Below are 25,414 nucleotides of genomic sequence, written 5' to 3'. Positions count from 1 at the left end.
TGAGGTGGGCTGGGTCTGGCCCTCACGCCGCTGTGCAACTACTGCCTCCTCCCTCACCTCCTCTTGTAACACTATGACATTGTAACAGTGAACACACTACACACCCAAACAGGGACAAAACAAATATACCCACACATAACAACTCAAACATTGTAACACTTGTAACACTGATCTCTCTCTCTCTCTCTCTCTCTCTCTCTCTCTCTCTCTCTCTCTCTCTCTCTCTCTCTCTCTCTCTCTCTCTCTCTCTCTCTCTCTCTCTCTCTCTCTCTCTCTCCTCTCCTCTCCTCTCCTCTCTCTCTCTCTCTCTCTCTCTCTCTCCTCAAAAGTGTACAATGCTAATATTTGAAGTTGTTGAAAAACAATTACTATTTTCCAAAATATTGAAAGTTCAAAATAGTTTCAAAAATTAGATTAAAAAATAATGCAAAAGATGAAATATGTAAAAGGTATACAAATATTCTCTAATAGCTACTACTTAAAATTACTTTCAATGTAGCAAGTTTTTAAGGACATTATATATTTACATTGCAAACATGAAAGAAAAGGGATTGGTGGGGTTTACTCATGCCTTTCAAGGGGAAACAAAAATCTTTGAATGCATGCAGTTAATCAAGTGTATGAGTATATAAAATCTGTGTTTGACTTTAAGATTATAATTTTCGTGTGAATCTGTGAAGTGCTCCAATGTCTAACCTGTATATACACTCTTCATTACCCATCACCACACGGAGAAGGTGTTACTCCACTCCAGAATCTTTGTAAGTCAATCTCCCACATTTAAAATCAACTTCCTAAATAAGGGCCTTGATGCTGTTTAATTATCTAAGCTGTTTGGCCTTTAAAATTATTGTCTTTTTACACAAATTTCTTTGTAAAAATTTGACAATTTGGTAAAAAAAATGTAGTGCAAAACAAATCAAACTTTAGATTAAAAAGTTTTTGTCTTCAGATTCCTGATAATTAACACAACAGTTGGGTGACAAACTAAACTAGGGATGTAGGACAGGCTTGACACCATTAATTTACTCAGTCTTTTGCTTGCACTATGAAAAAGTTACACCAATAGACAATTTACAGCAAGCAAGAGGGGGATGGTTCACACAAAGTTTATGTGACTGTGCCAACCATATGAGACTAGTACGTACTGAATTATTACCAATTCCAGATTTGAATAACTCAAACCATTTGTGACGTGCATGCTAGCATTTACCTTCTGGTTTCTCAGCTTTTCTCTTCTTGAACTTTTCCTCCAGCTGCTCATCCAGTTTGCCAAGTTCTTCTCCAAGTTTTTGGAGGATGGCTGATTTGTCCTCTTCCATCTCCTTTCCATCAACAACTTTTGTGGTTTGCTTCTTCACAATGATATGCTCCTGCACTGTTCCATCATCAGCAGTTGTAAAGGATTTGCTTTCTGTGGTGACAGTTGAGACATCTCCCGGGCCACTAATGACCTCCGTTTTTGTTGTTGTGGTGACAACTTTTTCAGGCTCTTTTTGTGATACTTCTGGCTTATCATCCTCTTTTCTGACAGCTTCAGGTTTTTCAGTTTCTTTCTCCTGAATTCCTTCTTTCTCCAAAAATTCGGGTTGTTCGGGAATAGCACTCTCCTTAGCCACTGATTCTTGCACAGGTTCCTTAATAACCTGGTCAGTGACACTGAGCTCTTCTTTGCTGTCTTGAACAGTGTCAGGCTCATGCTTATCCTTTGAAGTCTCAATCTGTGCTGGCTCTGGAGCTTTTTCTGGCTTATCTTTCTCTAGCTTGTCTTCCTTTTTGATGGGTGTTGATGTTGCAGGCAATGAAGTGAATGTAGTGGAATCATCAGCAGGTTCTTCCTTTGTCACCTTCTCATCAGTGACAACCTTTTCCTCACCAGCATATTTCTTCTCCTCACTCTCATAAGTTGGTGACAAGTCTGCTGTGTGCTGCTCCCGACTGCTCTTGTCTGGAGGTTGGCAGGACCATTATAAGAACAGCATTATAAAGACAAATAAATAACTAGATACAAAACCATACACCTTAACATTTGCAAATACAAAATACTCATACAGTAAATTGTCTGGTTCCTAAATAGTCATCTTTGTCACTGTGGTACTTCTATTCAAGCTAGGAATTACTAAAAACAAAAATGTTCACAATATAAACTATAAAACTTCTGTAATTTGACCAACTGGTAATTTGAGAGCATGAATATAAACTGAATATTGATTGATATTACATGACAATCCTGCAGAACTTTGCCAAAACAGCAATTAATAATAACATTCTTAACAATATATTTGCTAATAAGATAATTAAGTTGAGAGATTTGGACTGAGGATTCACAGCATTTTTTCTAACCATATATGTTAGAATATGAATACTGGATTATGTTTGTTTCACAAGAAGTATTGGTAGTTACTACATAACGCAGTATATCACTATGTGGTACACTGCTCACTGCCATGAATTTACTGATGTTGAATGATACTATCAATTCTTTATGAATACCTATGAACACCATAAGTACCATATGACTACCCATGTTTTCATGCTCAGAAAATTGGCTGTAAACATTTCAACCCATCAGTCTGATGCTCCTTCAATTGGCACCATGTTGTACCCTCTTAAAATGTCCATATGACACAAGAGACTAACACATTTGAACTGGATAAGCTAGTTGGACCTACCACTACAAGTGTCATCTAAGCTGAATTATGTATTTACTTTGTCTTATTCACATTCTAGCCTATTTCATCTTCTAATTTTCTTTTTAAAAATGACTGGAAAGGATAGACTAATTCTGCCTTCAGATACTTAATAGCATTTATAATTTTCCCATCTAAAGAAGAGGTTATTGTATGAGGTCAGTAGGCTTGACAAGCAGGATCACTTCTTTTGGAATTTGTGTCGAGAATCCTTAATTAGTGAATGACTTTCTAGGTGACTCAGAATTTTGTCTCTCATCAATCTCCTGAGTAGCTTACCAACTACTGATATTAGACTAATGGGCCTGTAATTACCCAGCATTTTACTGTCTCCTTTCTTAATATTCAGTGTAATGTTAGCCATCCTCAAATCAGTAAAGACTATGTCAATCCACAAAGTCATATATAATCAAGATGTGAGACGACTGAATTTTTTGTTCTGTTTTTTTTCCAAGTACTTTGGGTTATATGCTATCTAATCCTGTACTTTAATCTGCTTAAATAATAAGAATGCATTTAGAAATTTCTCAGTAGCTATTTCATAGTTGGGTAACATATAATTGAGATTTTCATAATACTATTGTCATTGCTGGTGTTGGTGTTGGTAGCGGTCAAGCTGGCATTGAATACCAATGAAAACTAATATTTAACAAGTTTGCAGTATGTTGTTTTTAGTTGCAAAGTTACTTGTACTGTCCAAAGATCCAACTCTACTTCTGATCACCTATTTGTTATCCATGTACTTGAAGAAAGACTTTAGATTATCTTTACAGTTAACAGTAATATATTCCTCCTACCCACACATTGCCTGACTTACTCCTTTTTTGACTTGTCACCTGGCTTCATGATAAAGTCTGTTATAAAGGGAAAGTTTTGCACTTCTTTTGTTTGCCTTCACTGTTAAACCACGGAGGAATTTTGATAATGTTATGACACTTTTCACTAAAATGGACAAAGTTAAACATAGTGTGATTGTCTCTGAAGCCCGTATAAATCAATCATTCAATCAACAGAGGGACATACCGAGGGGGAGGATGCCCCACCCACCCCATAACGGTATCCCCAGGGTTCTCTCAAAACAAGTTTCCATGTAGGCCTGTAAAGTAAGACAGGGAGCAGATCTTTGTCCTTCGGCACAAGCATCAACAGTATACTTGAGCTGAGCGAATCCATAACACCAATGACCAATTAGATATTGGTTATAACTCAAATTGGTGCTCCACCAGAATGCAAAGAGCCGGGATACAGCCAGCTGTTGACTTGCTACGTGTGTACCTGGAGGGCTTCCATAATGAAGTGGTTAGCACGACTAGACACGAATCCACGGGCCAGGGTTCAAATCCCAGCACGGGTACTCGGTGCACAACTTGCCTAATTCTTCAAGCTCCCATTTGGGTTGTTTGATAAATGGGTATCTAAATAAATGGGAATCTAACAGTGGTAACCTAGATGTCACAATGGCCCTATGTCCAGGGATGATGGGTTTTTACCCGCCTCAGGCTCAAGGGCCAATGTGTCCATGGCCACCGAGGCCACAAGCAACTTAAGCATATGCTACCAACTTTACCTTTCACCCAGACTGCTAAGATGCCCGTAATTTCAGCCATTGACAACAAATCTACATGAGCAATACATGGGAAAGCATCTTGCCTGCTTACCAAATTTTCCTCAATCAAGCCAAACATAAGATTCTATGTAGTGATGTTGCCATCAACATCCTTTCATAAATACCAACTGCAAGTCTGTTTTCAACTTAATAGCTCCAATAACTTTCTTCCAATCTCTTTTTTATAACCTGACCAAAATATCAACTTCCCTTCCCATTTTCATTCCTAGATATTCAAATGCCTCCTCAATTTAAGGACTCCGTCATTTATCTAAATGTAATAATTTGTATTGTCTACATTTTCCATTTTGCAAGGTTAATGTATCAACTCTTCTTTACACTAACCCTAAAGCTTTATCTTCTATGAATATTTGGTACAACCTGTTTTTCTTCTTTCTCCTGGCACTTCCTTAACTGGTACTAAAATACCTGAGAACCTGAGAAACGTGAGTTTCAATAACATGAATGTTTTCTTGAAAAATGCATCTAATTACAGGTTACTAAGAAATCTGGACTTCCTAATTTTCAAATAAATATGGTTCCATTCATGACGAAAAAGGGTACTTTGACCTTACATTAAATAAAAGAACTTGCTAAACAAACAGGATAACAAGATAACAAAACTTTTGAGCTGCTAAATACCATCACACAAACTTAATTATAGGCCTCTTTTTGATTGCCAAGATATTATTTTGCAATACAATAGAATCCATTATCATCATGACTTCCAGTACTGTGCTTATGATACCAGGTTCTAATAAGAACTGAGCAATTTCTGAACAGTTACGTGATAATTCTTTAACATGGACAGTGCCAAAACTTGGCAAGGGTTAGCCAAGTAGAGGGAAAATGACCTGGTGGCAGATTTTTTATTATTGTTTTTGAGATCAAGATGGTTGTAATGAAAAGAACTAATCCCACTAAAGTTTGCTTATATCTAATGACAAACACCTGTGCACTCTGCCAGCCCCAGCAGCCATAGCAGCCAACGGGTGACTGCATGGCTGGGCCCTGGATGGGGTGCTAATCACTCAGTAAGCACCAGCATACTATCCAGCAATGAGAGGGGCACCCACCAGACAAGCAAATGCAGGATATTATCTTTTACAAGGTCAGGAATGTCTTACTCAACAGTCTAAGGTGCCTGGCTGTGGTATCAGGCAACATGAATGTGCATCAGCACTGAACAGCTTGTTGATATTAATTTCAGTTTCCAAGAACATTATTGCTCCATCAGCTACAGCCCTACTTTCTTATTTTTTGCATTCATTAACTTATTTTGTATGACAGAGGAAGACTATCTACATGGTCACATGGTGTCCATCTCACACTGATAATGGATTCTATGGTATTTCTGGAAAACAATGTAACTGGTACACTGGTGTACTGTACACATCTAAATTAACAGAATTCTTACATAATTACAAGATTTCCCTAATGAATATGTTATCAATAAAATAACATTTCAAACCAAACACCTCGAAGACACTGAACTACAGGTGGAAGCAACATTCTCAGAACATTCTTAATTTATGCTCACTTGTGACTGCAAACATATCTTTTTACTTTCATAATTCAAGATATTCTTTTTTGCATTCCAGACTACCCTAGGGACTCCAGCTTACAAATCAGTTTTAAAATGCATGTTAAGTACTGTCCTCACAGTTTTAGCGTGTATCACTAGATACAGGTGAAATGCATTTTTAAGTTTTGCTGTTTTAATGGAAATGCATTCTTTTTAACAGTACTAGTTACAAAAGCAAGATGAAGAGATAACAATCCTTCTAAAAAAAAGGCAATGAATCCTTCCTGCCATGTCTGTATTGATAAGGAATGTGTTCACTCCCAAGCTATATTCTCCCTCTCTTTTCCTTTTCTCCCCTTTTGTTCTCTGCAAATAACACTGATCTATGTCTATTATCATTATCTATGGTTCTTTGTTGTTTAGTGCATTAGTATATGTCTTCACACTCAAGTAGTATGTGGGTATGAGACATATTAAAGAAACTAGGGAAAAAATTCCTTTTGAGCAAGTTTTCTGTAACTCCTTTTTGATCACACAAAATTTCTATGACCCAAGATTTGTTTTCCATCACAGTCTGTCCCATGTCACATACACGGGAGACAATGCATGGTTATTGTATCGCAGGGATTGCCGGAATACTTAGATATGCCACAATAGGGTAATATTATTATAGGTATGTTTCATGAGTCTCCTCTTCTTTTGATCAAATAAATTTTAGTGAGGGTTGAACTTTGGTATGGTGTAATACTGTTTTCTTATAAGCATATGAATGTATGCATATCCTTAAGTGTATGTCTGTTATTCCAAGTAGATAAAATAATGAATCAAGCTAAAGCAGCACTACATGAGAGAAATTATGAGGTTTAAAGTATGAAAAATAATAAAAGAATGACCAATTGGGGAATAGTTACCATGGTATGCTCTTTGGTTCTCCTCCTCTTCCTCAGCACTCTCAGCCTCCTGGAGACACAAACAGCCATCAAAAAACATGTACATCCTATTTGAAAAGTTTGGTGAACTTAAAATGGCACACTGCACAACAAAAAGAGCACAATTTCTGTAAATTGTGCAGCAGACAAAAGTCAAGGAGTAAATAAATATATACTGCTTCATGTTTGGCAATGAAAGATGATTAAAATTCAGTTGTTTAATATATTTGAATATAAGAAAATTACTCGCAAAAGGGATGAGCTAATTTTAGCTAAAAGAGAAAAACTTAAGAGACAAAACTAGACCTGTGACTATTTTTTTTATCCACTACAGAACACTTGTAGTAAAAGTAACTTCATGCACACTAACCCTTGAGGGGAAGAGAGTATGGTCAATAACCCGACCCCCTTTTACTTCTCCCGTAAGTTATGGCCTTATGAAGAAACTACTATTTCATAACTTGAGGCAGCACGACTAAATAAAATTTCATAGGATAAGGGAAACAGAAGTTTGATTTTCAACATTTCAGTACTGAGCCCATTTTGCATTAAAAGAGTAAGTTTATAGAATTTGAACCCCTATTTCCAGTTAAAATGGCAATTAGCACTCACTGACTGTAATGGAGACAGCATGATGATAATTCATGCAAACTGCTATGTAACAAAAATATCAATCTCAAGGAAAAAAATCACTTTTTCAAAATGTGTGCTTTAAAAAGATCAAAGACTGGAACATTAAACTTAGCATACAATGAAGAGTTAATCAGCAAAAAAATAGACCATGGTGAAAAGAACGGTGAAATTAACTGGAGACAAGCAGAAGAGTCTGATTCTGACAAGTTGTGTGCATATCATGTGGTGCAGGTAGTGATAAGTCCATCAAGGAGAAATTTTGTTGTGCAGTCTAACTTTTCTTCTATAATCATAGTTTTTCAATGACTGGAAAGATAACACAATGCCAACAAAAAAGTATCAAAATGAGTGCACAACACTGAGGAAATATATTTGTCAAAAAAATCCTTTAATGTGTTTATCATTTAAAGTACTTCGGTCATGCACTGCTTTAACGATTCACTCTTCTTTTCTGAACTCACCCTCAATTCCTTAAAGCGCTGCAATAAGCAAGCATGCAAGAGCAACATAAGTAAGGCAACATTATGACAAGGTAAGGCAAGTCTCTTTCCGAAACCAGAATTAGGAAAGGTAACATTCCAGATTCTTCTAATACTTCATTATACTACCATGTACTAAATACATACTTAATAAATACAGCGTTCCCTTATTTTTTGTGGTGGTTACAAACTGGACATCCCCATGAATGACTAAAACTGAGAATACTCATATTGCTTCTAAGACTGTCCTATATCACTTTTTCTACTTTAACATTTTGCCATCTTTTCTATTAATATTTCTCTTTGATGTGGCATAACTACATCTAGGGGCCATGTGAAAAGGCATGTGATGAGGAGAGTGAAAATAATAGCAACACTAATGTCTGACTAGGGCAATGCGTGACTGAAGAGGGAAGCAGTGGCAGTGTGGCCCCCTGTACCATTAGTTTGCACTCCCGTCAAAGGCGTGGCGGGAATTTAAAATTTATGCCGCACATTCGAAAAATATTTTACGATTTTTTTCTGGAATAATCAAATCCATGAATAAAAAGTCCACAAATAAATAGGGAACACTGTATATAAATAATTTAGTAAAGAAAAGAGTAAGAAATAAAAATCAAATCAAACCTACATTTGGTCATTATTTGAATATAGAAATCAAGGGTTTTAGTTTTATAAAAATTAATTGTGCAAATAATTAAAAACTGAGATACTTAATTATAAAACAACTAATCTAGAACCAAGATATTTATATACAACATCTTTAACTACATGTATTTTTTATTAATTTGAACATGATTTTCTTTTTACTTTAGCAATGTAGCGATGTGGTGGTTTAAAGCTAACACGGAAAAGTTGCTCATGACATGGAGGTAAGGTCTTGGAGGCAACGCACATTATCACTGTGTTATAAGTGGCGTGGAGGGTGTGGTGAGTGGTGACTGCTCATCCTGACTCCCCTACCAAGGTTGAAGTGTAAAGTTTAGCTCTGCCACACTCATGCTACCACCATCGTATTGCTACTGCGTTAGCTGATAAGTATTTATAAACCAACGCCCCTTGATAAACATAAATGTGGGATGAGACACGAGGGGACCTAGGGCCAGTTTTACAGTCCAGTACAGCAAGTTCGTAAGCTCCCCAACCAACACAAAACACTACGAAAATTCCTTGTATTGTGTTTGCGATTGATATAAACAGGATTAAATTTTAGCAGACCACACGGGAAGTCTCTTTAGTATCTGGTATTGCGAAGAAAAAACGGATCATTATGGAGATTATAGTTTGGTTTGGGTGCTTACAATGACTCTGTTGGGCTGTGAACTGGCCCCTAAACTTCAAAACAACCACAGGAGCAAATGTGAAGTTTAGCTTGCCAAGGTATTGTAACGTTTAATTGATCGGCAGTTTTTAGAGTAAAATCCCGAAATTTGTTGGAGGGGAACAATATAAAAATCACTACATATTATTACTGCCATATAAGTAATGTGGGTGAACTGGTGGTGACTACCCAACCAGGTATGTCAACCTTGGGTATACGTCTCACTAATGTCTTTTATTATTTTCTCTTAAACTTTGTTGTAAATTCTCTCTCTCTCTCTCTCTCTCTCTCTCTCTCTCTCTCTCTCTCTCTCTCTCTCTCTCTCTCAGGACATCAAGATATCCACCCTCCATCTAATGGTAAGTACAGTTTCTATAATGATTTATTTAACGGCATAATATACATAAAATGACTGGGTTTAGATTGTCCCTTCAAGAGGTTAAAATTAGTTGTATTATTAAGGAGACTCTCTCTCTCTCTCTCTCTCTCTCTCTCTCTCTCTCTCTCTCTCTCTCTCTCTCTCTCTCTCTCTCTCTCTCTCTCTCTCTCTCTCTCTCTCTCTTCTTTTCAGACGACCTTAAAACCTATACAATGGGAACCCACACTCACGACTTTGACTCATACAAACAGGATACTTGTACACCAAGTCACCGCTCGTAAACCAAGGCATTTTTAGTGATTTTCTTTTGCTCGTTAATCAAAATGCTTGTAAACTAAGGCACTCGTAAACCAAGGTTTGACTGTACATTGTTGCCTCCAAGTATTTACCTCCATTGTTTTTGATTTGTTAAAAATATCTATGAAGAAAAATGGCAGAACCCATAAATAAAGATAAGCGTAAAACTTAATTCCAAAGGCTATATAATTACATAAATCATTATAAAAGATGTTATTTGCATTACAATACTTTGCTAAAATATTTCGTAGATTCTAATCATAATTTTGTAGGACTTTACTCCCTTTACTTGTGCTCACCATTACCATCATAAAGGTATGATATCATAAAGTTTAGTACAGTAGAACCTCAACTTCCCAAACTTCCATTTCTTGAATTTCATATTTCCCAAACAATATTCTGGCAAATCAAAATTCAAATATCTGGCTGCTAGCGTGTGGATAGTACACTTCATAAATTATATACAATTATCCATCATCAGTATTATCAGCATAGTGCAGTGGTTAGCACACCTTGCTGTGAATCCACGGGCCTGAGTTTGATCCCAGCCCGGGGCAGTTGGCGCCAGCTCATCCAATTTTTTTCTCCATCAGGCTGAGTGATAAATGGGTACCTGGAAAAACCTGGAGGAGGCATTCTGTGGTAACCCAGGTATTAGACTCGTTTTGTGTCCTGGGGCAGCAGGTTTTTCTCAACACAGGCTCAGTGGCCAACATGACAAATGTGAGTAACAAGGCAGTTGATCAAATGCCTCAAACTTTACCTGTAAAATAATCTCAGGTAATTTATGTAACTAACAATGGCTTAAAAACCTTGACCTCGTGATTTCACATACGGTGGTTGTAATTCATGGGGCGTCTGCCATTCAGTGAGCACAGTGACTGTATTGTTTATATCTTGTGCATGGGTCTGAGCTGCAAGGCTCCAAAGCTTTGCATTAATGCATATAGAACTGAAGGACTGCAGCTAAATGAACCCCATTGTTACTAGCACAATCACAACAACATAATCACAATAATAAGAACAAAACAACATGCACTGGTCGAGCCACTCAATGTAAGCAAAAATGGTGCCAGTAAGCAAGGCTCGTGAAGCGGCAGTGTCTTCCTACTCAAGATTATTTGCTATTCTAGCTTCAAAAATTCTGAATATCCACTTTTTTTTTTGTTATTTTGGACAACCCCAACCCCTTTCAGTCCATATTATCAAGGGTCCACTGTACAGTATAAATTCAAATTAAATTCAATAAAATTTTAACTAAGAAGAGTCAGTATTGATTATCAGTTAAGTGAAGTAGTTTTTATTTAAATTGAGTTTTATGAGTACCATCAAAAATATAATTTATCCAACAACAGCAATGAAACACTGAAATATAAAACATGCACACCAACAGACAACATTTTTATATTTTCTGAGCAGCAGTGAAATAAATACATTATCTAAATCTCATCCACAAGAACCACAAATTCTAAACCTACAACATAAATGTACAAGACATTTATGATACTCTTCAAGGTGTGCTGCTGCCTACTACCACGAGCCCTAGACTCACACTTCCTAACCAAACTGATATAAAATGATGCTCAGGGAAAACAATTAATATATTAGTGTTGTATAGATGCTGTTAACGTTTTTGCAAAAAAATATCCTGTCTAATCATATTGTCACACATTACTTTGAATACTGCTGTCTATACTCTTCCAAAATATCATTCACTTTTGCTTCTGTCGTCCCATTCCAGCACACTCTACACCTCACCTTGAGAAAGCGTTGTTAAAGTAAAGCAATTGTAGCCTGGAGAAATACATTTGACCATTTATTTTTGGCTTGATTTCTATCTATCTATTTATCTACCTAACTGTCCTACATATATATCCATCTACCTATCTATATTTATCTATCTACCATATTTGACGTCTTATAGGACGCATGGGCTTATAAGACGCACCCCCAATTTCAGCAGGCATTTGAAAAAATAAATAAACGGGTTTGAAACACGAGTGTCAGCTGAAAATTTTTCGCCCGACATTCGTAGCCCTCCCCACTATCAGTCATTATTAAAGTTTCACATGTATTCAGATCATTATCAAATCCCAATACTTTACATTTAAAACCCTTAATATTTGCTGAGACCTACCAGAATTGGTCCTTCTTACAGACTCGAGGGTACTGCTTTGAGATGTAAACAAACATGGCGGAGACAGCGACATTCAGAGGGATACCGGGTATAAAGTTTGTGCACCATGTCTTTAATTATTATTCTACATCATAAGTCTAGTTGTTTTACTATTCTAGTACATTTTTAAAATATAAGGAAGTGTGAAATTTCAAACTTGAATGTGCTTCAATGTTTGTTGAACACACATGTAAAGTAAGAATGCTAAAATATAAGTGCAAAATGGAGGAACAAGCACTTGTAAATATTGAATAATAACCTATCTTCTCAATATCTTGTTAATATTATCCATATATTATTTGTGTTTATCAATCAAACAAAGTTAAGCAGTTTTATGAAGGTCTGTCTTACCTCAATGATCCCTGTCTACTAAGGAAACGTAGCGTGCCTTGCACGTGTGGTCAGGTTCGGTGTACAACCGTTCACTAATTAAGTCACTTAATTTTCTTCCTGGCTGGTGTCATTTTATATGAAATAGTGGTAAATACTATTGTTATACATTGTTACTTTAGATAAAAGTTGCTGTAAAAGCGATCGACACCTTGTTTGTGTTTGCAGAGAGGTTTGCAGTTTAATTTAAGTGCCATTGCTGCACTAAAACTTCACTAGCCACGGACCCAAAGCTGAACCTTGACCTTATAAGACGCTGGGTGTTTTCAGGGACATTCTTTTGGAAAAAAAAGTGCGTCTTATAGGCAGTCAAATGCGGTATATTAGATAAATATATATAGAAATCATCAAAGCTGAATGAAAGGCAAAACAGATTTATCACTGGTATGATTTTCTTACCAGCACACTTAAGAGATTTCTCGTGATGAAGCAGGTCAGGTGGAATGAGATTACAGAAGCAAAAGTATGATACACTAGCCAGTTGATGTAGTACTATCATACTTATTGAAAAATACAAATTAAAACAAATGAGCCTGGCTATAGGATGAGGACAGGCCACAAAGAGCCTGGCACCAGGGGGTTATATTGCATTTACTGACTGATCTCATACCGGGTCTGTAAGTAATGAGCATAACTTTGACAGTGAAAACAGTGGTTTGGAAGGTAGCCCCTCCTATGCTCGATCCAAGCTAGATATATTTGCCTTTTTCTACTCTCAAAGGGATCCAGCGCCTCTAACCCCCGTGAGTATGGAGGGCTGACTGTGCATGTATGTATTTTTTCTCTCACTTATGGGAAAAGTATGTTGCTGACATGTTAATACATCCAAGGTGTTTCACTATATTTACAAAACCAGAGACTTCTCTTGCCCTTGGGGATTTTACATTTCTACCACTAGCAAGACCACTAGAAATTTTCATAATACACTAAATACAAAGGTGAATAAAGAACCTACTGACTAGGACAGAATATTTCTAATTAACATAGAAGTAAATTATTTTCTTACCTTCATCATATCCTGCTCATCATAAGAAACATCCAAGGAGACATCTCTGTTGAGTGTTGCATCTCTTGATGGACCGAGCTCATCCTTGAAGGCCTCAAAGCCAGACTGGTCGAGGTGTGCCTTGGCCATGGCTCTCTCGATGTCATCGGTGACCACCTCCACGTTGTAAATACACTGCTTCACAATGTCTTCTCGGTGGATTTTCCGCAAACTTTTTCCAACTGTGTTCCCAGTGGCCTAGATATTCATAAAATGATGACAAACCAGGAAAGAATTAATGAAAATACATATGAAAAATTAATATCTAAAAATAAGACTTTTTAATTTCAAATCATTGACAAACAGTGAGCTATTTCCAACCAGATCCATTTGCAATAATTTATATGTAGACATACAACAAAATATATACTTGCTCCATTAAAAAAGAAAATGACTACACTCCAAGTCATTCAATGTATCATATCTAACTTGCTTATATAAAGCCTCTGCTATCTCACTCATCTCACCAGTGGACAAGGTAATATATCACAAAATTATGTGTTGTTTAGCGAGGTGTTAGTAGCATCAGTTCACTGATCAGTGGGAAGATTGATAAATGACTAAGGTTCCTGAGGACCAGATTTAGAAAAAAAATTGGGGTTATCTTGTGTGCCATTTGTCTTTAACAGGAAAATACTGAAGTAATAAGGTACAAAATATCTTCCTATGTACAACAACTATTGTTCTTCCATATCAAATAAGAACCATCTCTGATACAGTACCTTGTTTCCTACTGTCTGCATCCAGAGTCTGAGCATGACAATGGCTTGTTGCGGGGCATTGTCTGGGTATTGTGACTTGATGATGTTTATGTCAGAGTCACTGATCTCCAGCTCATGTGCCAGAGCCACCCAGTCATTGCCCAGCATGTTGGAGATGTCAGTGAGGCGGAGGCTTGCCCTGTGTATGGTGTCTGCTTTACCTGCAGAAAATTTCAAACAAGTCATAATCCTCCTCTTCTTAATATCATCATCACCATCATCATGATCACCATACATCATCTGACTTCATATCACACTTTTGTCATCACTAAGAAATTTCGAACAATTCTCTGTTCAATGATTTAGGTAGACTGACACAAACTAGGAATTGGAATAATGGACAAGACAGAAGCTCCATCTGCATAAAAAAATATATTGTTCTGTTACCTTGAACTGGTCCTTCATAGTTAAATTGAATATTAAAGGCACATCATACAAAACATAAAGCTTTCTACAGTAACTACCATCCACACAGACACCATGAGTGTGACCCTTTATAATCTGACGCATGACAGAGAAAACAGGACTGCCCACTTCTACTCTGTCAGGTTTTAGCATGATGCCATCATGACAAAATGAGAAAAATAAGAGACTTTGAACCATATATTCATGGGTATTGTGGTAGTAGATGATGATGGTAATGAAATCACTTTCAAATACCTCCAGACAATAAAATTTGAATACTTTCATCTTTGCTGATTTGTGGGAAGAACACATTCATGTTACTTCACCAACATGCTAATACTCCCCTCCAATACTGTGGTATTTCTCTAAGTTATATTACTTATGACAAAGACAATCACTTTCCATGTAAATGTTGGATACATTTATGCTGAAGAGTCAAATATGATAAATTTGTAAAGATATGATAAGTGGCTGCCAAAGAAGGCACTTTTTTATCTGGTCTGCATGTGTTCAGTAAGGCCGTATAAATATTACACCACGCTGCGCAACATACTCACAAAGGTTCTGTGGCTGCAGCTTCTTCAGGGTGGTCATATTGGTAAACTGATACTTAAATAGTTGGGCAAGTGATCCCCAGGTTAGGCAGGGTAATTAGAATGTGATGACATTTAATAAACAAGGTAGACAGAAGACAAGGCCCAAGAATTTAAATTCTGGGTGACTGACATAAAGTGATGTCGTGGGTCTAGTTTGAATTTGAATTTGTGAGCTTCTTGAAGCATTTTATTTATTTTTCCTTTGAATATGGTTAAGCAAATATTGTCTGATCACACTCAAACATGCTGCTTTTCATGCAATAAGTGAATGTCATCAGGGTAATAATATTAGACTGTAACTGAAATAATTTTGGCATAGTATTTTTTTGTAGTGTTCTTGTACTCTTTCCTTCCAGTACCTAACAATCCCTGATTTTGAGTAGCTCTGACATCAAATGCTTTATCAAGCCAAAATACATAACATTTAATTAAACAAAAATTAGTAAAGACCGGTTCATTTAGTATTTTATAAAATTATCTATGTACTTATAATGAAATTATTCAACTTGAAACATTCCACATAAAATAAGGGAAAAAATGGTTACTTCAGAATTAATGCATCTCATTAGAAGGTTTAGACAGGGACAAGGCAGTGATTGCAAATTGTAACATAGACAACACTGTCCATGCAATAATGAGTCTTGAACAATGTGATTAGTTTATGATGACTGAGTGTCATTTATTTATATTTACCATAACTTTAACTTTCCAGCTTTTTGAGATTCAGCATGGAATAATAAGAAAGAAGAATAATCTTGTTCACTGATATGTTAAATTTTTCCGCTGAGAACCAAACCTATTGTTTCACTTTTCCACACAGATTCCTATATGATCATTATTCTAGCTTTTACAATGAACTTTTATCAAAAGATTTCTTAAGAGATCAATGACCCCATTATATCATTTGACCCTCGGAGATCTATCCTGGTTATGGGGATAATGCAAAAATTATAAAATAGCTCCCCATGCTTCTTTTACAGAAAATGTAGGAAAAAGCTTAAAAAGGACAGAGCTAAATATAACAACCATACAAATTTTCCGTATGGAAAAAGAATCTTTGCTCAGACAGCAGAAATCATTCCATGATTGTGCTGTGATCTGTGCTTCATACAAAAATCAAAAATAATATTTGTGTGTATGACCTAACAATGTCAAAGCAAAAACGTGAGCCTTGTTTAAGGAAAAAAGGTGATTTTTGGACAAGACAAAAGCTACTCACTAATGGATAAGAAAGAATATTTCTTCTCCAAGGCAAGGAGGTCGGGCTCTGAGGGCGCAGGCTCGGGTTGGATGTTGTCAGGCAGGGCAATGTTGAGGTTACAGATGGGGGTTTGAGGGGGATCACCACGCCCAACCTGAAACACAGTAGGTTTTATCAGGCTGATTAGTGAAGCCTTTTTCCAGCGCCCATCCTGTGGGAGTGGAGGGTTGTGTTAACAAGTTATGTGGCCAGTCAGAACAGACAATTATACATTCAGTATACTACTTACAATTTCAGGATATATAACAGCTTCATTTCTGAAATAAACTCATTGAAGCTTAAATTTTCATGTTTTAAATATTTGTTAATCAAAAATTTCTGAACAAAATACAACAAAAATAGTAGAATAAATCCTCCTTACAGCAGAGTAAGACTGAAAGGACGAAGGAATTTTTCACAAACCGGTAAGTACAATGTGCCTCACCTTGGGTTGCCGCATGAAGGCCACCCTCCCAATAGGATCTGCATGTTGATCCTTCACACGCACAGTAAATGGAAGGCGATTTTCACGAAACGCGTAAAAGTTGAAGGCAAGCTGGTCTCCGGATTTAGTTACTGGAACTAGGTTTCCAGCAAATTCTAGGAACTGTGGTTTACCTTCCAAAACTTCAACATCACGAGACTTGGCAACCTGAACAAAATACTTTTTACTTAGAATATTGCAAATAGTCACATATCATCACCAATACCATCAAATTAGTTTAAGCTTTCTTTTAACCCTAATTTTAATACAAAAATATAAATGCAATACTAATATATATATATTTTTTTACTCTACCATTTACTTTACTTTGATAATAGTATGATGCTCCTATGCATTTTCTTTTTCTTAGAGAGAAAAGGTAATTCAATGAAACTGAATTGACCCTAAAGGCTTCTTCAGTGGGGTGGACTGGATACAAAGGTGACATCAGGTGACACAGTCCTAACACCCACTATTCAAAGTGCAATATGACACTAGTAATACAATCCACTTACTTCAACAAACAGCTCCTGCTGCTCCAGTGTCTTATCTTCTCTGTCGTCTGTCATACAAAACACTCTCATTCTTGCCTCTTCTAGTTGATGCCTCTTACTAAACACCACAAACTTGGCCATAAAAGGTACATGAATGGCCTCTCGATAGAGCTCAGTGGCCATTTTTGTAGCTTCAGGTATATTGCTGCAGTCCATGAGCCAGAATCTTGCTGAGACAGTTGTGGTGAAACTGACGCAATCATTGACAAACGTAAGAGGTGTGGAGCCTGTCACATCCTCCCACTGGGCACGCGTTGTGCCGCCTGCAAATATCAAGAGTCAGAAATCACAAACGTAATACTATATTTTGTGAATTGTAAAAGTACACTGGCTTTTTATCACCTTTCAAAGTGGCCTTTACTACACTATCACTAAATTTCTGGAAGGTGATTTAAAATATATGATGGCTCTGCATTACAGTGCTCTCTATGGGTTATTCAGAGTTAAAGAAAAGAACATTCTTGACTTCACTAGGTATGTTATTAATCAAAGAAAATATAGAGATGCAAGCAAAAAGTTGCTGTTTGATCAAAAAAGGACACTCAGAATGTGCCACCTAAAAAAAACCATTTTATGTAATAGTTTCAATGATAAAGTAATAGTAACAGGCACTGAATCAATAAGAAACATGAGTGGATAAAGGGTAGACATGCTATCTAAATTACTCTTCTATTTATAACAAAATATAATTCAAGAGACACATTGAATTAATTTTTTTTCCGGATTGATACCAACTAGTTTACGAAAATTATTAATGATAACTTTTACAAATAACAAGATGAATCCTCTGTGGCCTTAATGGGCTGGAACAATATAAAGATTAACCCAACAGATGCATTAGTGACCTTTTGTAAAACTCTTCATTATTATGCAAGTAATTGTAATGGTCAGAGTTTAATTTGCATTTTAGAGTATGCAAAATTTTTAACTTTTGCTCATAAAATACAGTCTTTGCAATACAAGTGTACAAGAAATATAACTAAATAGCAGCATTTTAATACTGATTTAAGGAAGGCCCGCTGTATCACTACTGAAAACTTTAGATATCAAAAAGATATTGCTTTGACCGATGAACACTGTAAATTTCCCATCAAGGATCAGTTAATCTATAAAGCTTCAATGTATCTCATGAATATGCTTACTAGTAATGCATGTATCAAAAAATTCATATTGAATTTCCAAAATATATGGCATAAAATTCTAGTAATATAGTGAAAATGGGAGGAATATTGCTTTTGGCATTCAAATTCAAAGAACAAACATTAGTTTAAAAATTCAGCAAAGAACAAAATATAAATTTTTGTATCATCACTCAAGAAATGTGTGAACTCTGAAAGCTGTGTGAGATGTGTTTCTCATGTGCAAGTCATGATCAATATAATATGACGCAGACAAATACTCAGCAGTGTCAGGGAGCAGGACCACTGACACTCAAGAAGCAACTCAAGTCTGTCACTCATTAAAATTTAGCTGCCATATTACCTCCCCTTAGAGAAAGAGAGAGAGAGAGAGAGAGAGAGAGAGAGAGAGAGAGAGAGAAAAAAAAATATGTATAGCCATTATTTGGCATGACAAAACTATAGTTATACCAAGTTGAGAATATAGTTTCAATGTTTGATAGGTATTTTTACCCATAACATTATAGCTTGAAAGTTTTGACATTAAGCTCTCTACCTACAATTGTGACTAAATATACTTTGAAAACCAACAACTATTTAAGTGCATAGTACAGAGTACAATGCAATGGCAACCGTAGTTTATGATTGCTACACGCCACACTGCAAGGCTCAGGGGTATAGTTTTGTCATCCACACTGGCTTGGATAGTTCTAGAAAAAAATAATACTGTGTTCTGAACTGTTTCAAGTACATGTTAGAATATATTTATACACAACAAAACAGTAAAAAGCCTAACTACAAAACAAGTAAAAATGAATAAACAAAAATATATATACATATGCTGCTATCATTAGGAGTGCATGAGTTCAGAGTAGAATGCCAGATGGTTTTCAAGACTTGTCCTTCAAAACTTATTCAGAAGAAATTTCAGTTTTACAGCCCAAGAAGCAGGTCTAGGTAAAAAAATGTATACCAACTAAATGTCAGGACACTATTGGGAGGGCATGCACACAGTGTATGCACTCTTTCTGTGATACAATTGAAGTAAGTAACAGACAGCCAGAATGAGAAGTATCTGAATTTTGCCTCTCTGAATCCATAATAAGATTTCATATTACAATTCAAAATTGTGGTAAATGGTAAATGTTTATATTTTCCCAGAGGAGTAGATCAGTGGCAACTCAATGTAACTTGTGTCATGCAGGGCATGTGGAGAAACTTTTTAAAGAGAAACAGGGGGAAGAGTAAGTTGAGGTCTCTGATTCATTTGAAAACACGATTGTTCTTCAGAACACAAAGCAACCGGATACATTAGTTTCTTCTCATCATAACTAAATATTATAATTATGAAACACTGAATGTGTGGAAAAATAAAGCAGAGACCTTACTGCATATTTCAATTAAACAAGGTTTGAGTGTGAAGTAGCTTTTCAAAATGTATATTGTATATGCCTTCTCACAAAATATATGACATTCCCATACATATACCAGGTATTCCCATAAAACAGAAGGTGGAAATCGTTGTTACACCTCATTAGTTTCATAACTGAATGTACTCAACTGCCGGATACTTAGGGTCAATACAGCTCCTGCTGCTAAGCAAAACTGATGAAGTGCAACTGTAATATTGTTTGATATCCTGATATGAAGCCCTGATATCTTGAGGAAGTATTCCCATTGCTTAACTAATCATAAATGACCAACACAGAGAGACTCAACTTTCTGTTGATGATTGTCATCATCACTTGTATGAAGGTTCTTTACTATACAGTCACCTAGTTCAGGCTATTCAAAAAGCTGCAGGTTCAGCTAAGAATAGTCAGTTCTGCTTTAAAGCATATGTTGTGTGCATGTACGAATATATATATATATATATATATATATATATATATATATATATATATATATATATATATATATATATATATATATATATATATATATATATATATATATATATATATATATATATATATATATATATATATATATATATATATATATATATATATATATATATATATATATATATATATATATATATATATATATATATATATATATATATATATATATATATATATATATATATATATATATATATATATATATATATATATATATATATATATATATATATATATATATATATATATATATATATATATAAACTACTGGCCTCGAGCCAATCAAATTGAAATGGGCATCAAGTCACTCTTAACCAAATATATGACATGTTGCTTCATAAAGATTCAATGTATGAGGACTTTACAGATTCTTAAGGCGAAATAACACAGTAATATCCACATGAGTGATTCTGAGCCCAAAACTGACTGGTGCAGTAACAATCCTGAGTGTCATTTTTTAGTGCAGGAACAACTAAAAATGGACTGTCCTGTGTACAAAATAAAGGAATGAGGCTCTAGATACTTAAGGTGCATCTGGGATTTGACTATAAACACACCATGCACTACATGGCAGGCAGCAGTATATCACATCTCACCCTTGGTCTGCCTTTCAAAACTTTGGCTATCATTTGGCAGCCAGCCTCATCACTAGACCTCAGAATTATATTTTGGCATGACTTTTTCATTGACTGTATTTGACATCTTTTAATATGAATCTTATTGCAAAAAGCAAGTGCAACTAATCTCTTTCAAAAAATTCTAAGGAACCAGTAAATTTTTAAATGTTTACAGGTATATTAAGTATGAATTAACCTTTTTGTTACCCATAAACCCCAAAGTAATGCAACAGTTATGAATCAATCATATCAAAACTACAAAGGTCAGGTGATGATTATTGACTTTTGCTACTTAAAACAAAACACATTCATGTGCACCCTTTCCCCTCAATCTTAAAGGTATTTTAGCTTGTGTTAAAAATAAGCAAAACAAAATAGCCACAAGCAAAATTAAGTCCGGGTAGTAAAAAGGAGAGAGGCAACATCCAACTTAGTAAAACATTCACTGCTTCAGAAAAGACCAGAGCCTGTTGGGCATTTGTTATTACTTGTTTTGGAAAAAATTCATAGCCTTTCATTATCCCACATCTTAACAGGATCACACAGTAGGATATATCTAAAGAAATTTACACTAATGAGGTAGGTACTGGAGACTGTTTGGATAGCTCTCAGCAAGATGAACAGCATTTACATTGTAATGGATGTGGCAGAAAGAAAAGAAGTATATTACTGTAAAATAGTGGTAGAGTAGCAAGTTAAAGGGGGCATTCCACTCTTTCTTAGTTCTCAAAACTGCAAAGCACAACATGAAACTTGAGTGCAATCTGTAAATGTATGGAAATTTTCAAAATTGTTTTAATTTTACATGGGCAGTTGAAATGCTATTAACGTAATGGTTCTTGCTTAGTGGAATATAGCAGTAATGTTATGAAAATGACCATATTTACAGGACTCAAGAGGGTTACAGAGACCACAGTTAGGGGCGTTATGGCAGAAAAAACAAAACAGTATCAGCATTAAAAGACAACTGAAAAGATTCCACCCAGATGCCCATTCCTTTTCTTTTGGAGTTGAATTTTTACCTTTCAAAGATCTTTTCCGAAACACCCCTACAGCAGAGGCCCACATGTGCAGCATAACAAGAGTAGAAGTGTTTCTTGGTTAGTATGTGAGACAGGTTTGGGGTTATGGGTCCAATTAATGTTTAGTAAAATATTTTAAGTTACTGATTAACAGGCAGGGGAATATCAGGTATATAATGAAATTAGAATGTAATTACACATATGTTTTTAGATGTCAGAGGGGAAAGCCTAAAACTGAATAATTTATGTTTACTTTTACCATATAATGTGATTTTTTCCATCATTCAACGGGCTCAGGTATAATGATTTTAACTTAACAACATGAAGTTTGTGAACACTGAGTCATATCAAGAGATGCAGAAAATGTGGATCCTCTATTAGTTTCTTTCTACATAGACTGAGAAGGATAATGGCTCATACTTCCACAAGCACTAATCTATTATAATAAACTGCTAGTTAGTACTACACTGCTTCTGGTATCCATGAACTCCTAGAAAAAAAATTGGGAGTTCAACCAACTACAGCATGAGTTCAAACCCCAATGATACATCTGTACATATAAGTCAAACCCAATTCACAAAATACAGTTATGTTAGGAGATGCACAACCAAGATAATATTACCAACTTCTTCAGCAGAGTCTAATGACTTTCTGGCTCAACCAGTGTGTCATAAGAGTGTGTGCCCATTGCAACATATATTGCTGGGGACATCCCAGTTTTATTATGTATGAAAGTTTGCATAACTGCAGGATATGCATCTCAGAACTATGCAGCATTTTATGAATGAGTGCGGAATAATACACTAACCCTTTTATCTAGCATCAAAATTCAAGTTTTAAGGCAATGCCTTATCTTTCACTAGACCAAAAAGTAGGACATTGATTATTTCAAGCTACACAGTCTTTAAATTAGTCTTGTGGATTTTTATAGGCTTCTGGCAGTATCAAATGTTCAAAGAAAAGTATACTATACTATTATCTACTTGCTGATGTATGTTTCCCTGAGAGGATTGTTGACATCAAGCCTTGCCAGCCCTAGAAGGGGTGGGGGAAGAGCTGGCCACCCCCAACCAGCTGTTTTCAGCCAGTGTCAGCTTTGTCACGGTCAGTCTTGCACATCATGTTGCACAAGTCAGAAAGAATGAAGGGGAAAACACTGCAGTACAGAGACAAAAACAATAAAAGTGCCTCAACAAAACTGACAAGTTGAAGCGTCCAAGCAGAACAAACAGTGGGAGAGCAGAGTTGGTCTTTCTGTGTTGTCACTGAGGTAGTGGGAGCCTCTCAGGCAGACCATACACACCCCTCACCACACACACACACACACACACACACACACACACACACACACACACACACACAAAGTCCCTTTCCTCAGAGAACAGTGTACCAAGTTTATGAGTTTGTTGTAGCTGTTACACACAAGGAGCTGCTTTAGTTTTCACAGCTTGAAGACTATGAATATTTTTGGGCTTCACCACAGGTTTTATATTTCAGTTTCACTTGAACTAATTGACCTTACAGAATGAGGAAGAAGAAAATGAAACAGGATCTTGTCTCAAGAGTCCCTGGAGCTTAAACTCATATGGTGACTGGCCTGCCCTTACCTTACGAGTCACCACTTGAGTATGACACAAGTCAGATATAATTTTTAATACTTATTCAAAGTTCATTTTGTGTTGCCAGTGAAATTGTGCAAAAAAAGTTGTACTTGATATGTTACTCCAATATTCAAATACGTACATATTTTTTTTGTCTAACTTTGTTCCCATGCTGACTGTCAGGAACAATATTTTCCAAAGAAATTTTAATTAGTGTAAGAAATAAAATGCAAGAGTCAGTGAGAAAGCATAAAAACTCTACAATAGTTACTAAATAAAAGAATTCTTCCAGTGGCACAAAGAAAATTGTATGTAACAACAAATGTACATCAACCAGATTGAAATCTTTACATTACTACAGCTGTTTTCAATTAGGTGTATCTTCCGAGGAAATAGAGATCTATAAACATAAAAAAGCATAACTTGACAGATAGTATTTGATACACTCCAGTAACACACTGGAGAACCAAAAGAAATAAAGAATTGGAAGTTTATGAAATGAAACTAACCTACAATGTGTGACACACAACCACCTACAAGAGGGAGAATTGGGAAACAGATAAGTTTAAACAACATACTAGCACTGGGAAGCTGGACAGCTTCTCAAAATATAAAATACAAAATTACTAATAGAGACAAGGTTAGATAACTACAGATGTTGTACAGAACACAGACTTCATGAATTTTGCACTGAAGCCACATGTAGTGAAATGCTCTTCTTGGGGCCCTCACTAACTCTTCTTAGATTTTCTCCTTAGTAAAGCTGGCAGACAAATGTTTATGAAGACTTCTGGGCAAAGTTTATTCGGAGGCAGGTGGATTTTATCCGATTTTCTTATTGAAAATGTTAATCACAAAACATCCTTAAGTGATTTTGGTGTTGCGACATTCTGATACCAGACGATATGCATCTTATTTTTTGTGATTGAGGGAAGGATTTCTGGCACTATTTTCAATGCTTTTATAAATCACGAACTATACTTCATGATAGTCCAAAATGTATACCTTGCTATTATTTGTTTTTGTATATTTACTTATTTTATTCATAGGTATATACTCCTGCCAGAGGAAAAGTATTGAGCAAATTTGAATATGTTTTGAAAATATTCCTTCAGTTCACTTGGTTGATTATTTATTATCATGAAAATATAAACAAAATAATAAAATCCAACTTAGTGAAAAACTGAATATCTATTGAGTGGGGGAGAGCAGCAGCAGCGGCAGCAGCAGCAGCAGCAGCAGCAGCAGCAGCAGCAGCAGGACAGTCTGACAACTGATATGATCTTCCCAGAACTGTACTCTTGGTGTGCAGACATGCCCCGGGAGGATGCATGTCCCTGACCTAAACTTCTTATTGTTTCATCTTTACAGCGGGGAAAACATTTTCAAACAGAAGAGGAATCTATTTTCAAGTTTACTGACATACAATTTTTTACAAGTTATGATGTTTATTAATGCCTTAAAGGAGCATGGCACAACAGTAAGCACCATACCTGTTGAAATATAACTAAATTTAGTACCACTAAGGCATAAATAAATATCACATGATCTACATTTAATAGAATGGAGAGAAATTCTGAAGAATGAAAAAGTACCACAGAACACTAAAAGAGAAGAGGTAGGCATTCCCAAATACTTA

At 35.8% G+C, this 25,414-nt stretch overlaps 1 protein-coding gene across 50 annotated transcripts in view; it reads right to left on the bottom strand.

Annotated features, from left to right (window-relative positions):
- Window positions 1-25,414, bottom strand: part of LOC126981009 (ankyrin-3-like) — a 224,740-nt gene that overhangs the window by 50,004 nt on the left and 149,322 nt on the right. For 37 of the 50 annotated variants that reach the window (XM_050831610.1, XM_050831612.1, XM_050831611.1 and 34 more), the window contains 10 exons: window positions 22,175-22,201; window positions 17,472-17,773; window positions 16,918-17,124; window positions 16,452-16,644; window positions 14,193-14,392; window positions 13,432-13,668; window positions 7,845-7,862; window positions 6,733-6,781; window positions 1,214-1,948; window positions 1-71 (listed from right to left, as the gene is read on the bottom strand). The exon at window positions 1-71 is cut by the window's left edge and continues 85 nt beyond it. In XM_050831610.1, the coding sequence (XP_050687567.1) occupies window positions 1-71; window positions 1,214-1,948; window positions 6,733-6,781; window positions 7,845-7,862; window positions 13,432-13,668; window positions 14,193-14,392; window positions 16,452-16,644; window positions 16,918-17,124; window positions 17,472-17,773; window positions 22,175-22,201 (2,039 nt within the window). The remainder of the gene's footprint in view (window positions 72-1,213; window positions 1,949-6,732; window positions 6,782-7,844; window positions 7,863-13,431; window positions 13,669-14,192; window positions 14,393-16,451; window positions 16,645-16,917; window positions 17,125-17,471; window positions 17,774-22,174; window positions 22,202-25,414) is intronic. The other 13 variants (XM_050831575.1, XM_050831596.1, XM_050831597.1 and 10 more) reach the window with 9 other exon arrangements.

Source organism: Eriocheir sinensis, chromosome 46, assembly GCF_024679095.1.
Source record: "Eriocheir sinensis breed Jianghai 21 chromosome 46, ASM2467909v1, whole genome shotgun sequence".
NCBI lineage: Eukaryota > Metazoa > Arthropoda > Malacostraca > Decapoda > Varunidae > Eriocheir > Eriocheir sinensis.
This window is presented reverse-complemented; position numbering and strand designations above follow the sequence as displayed.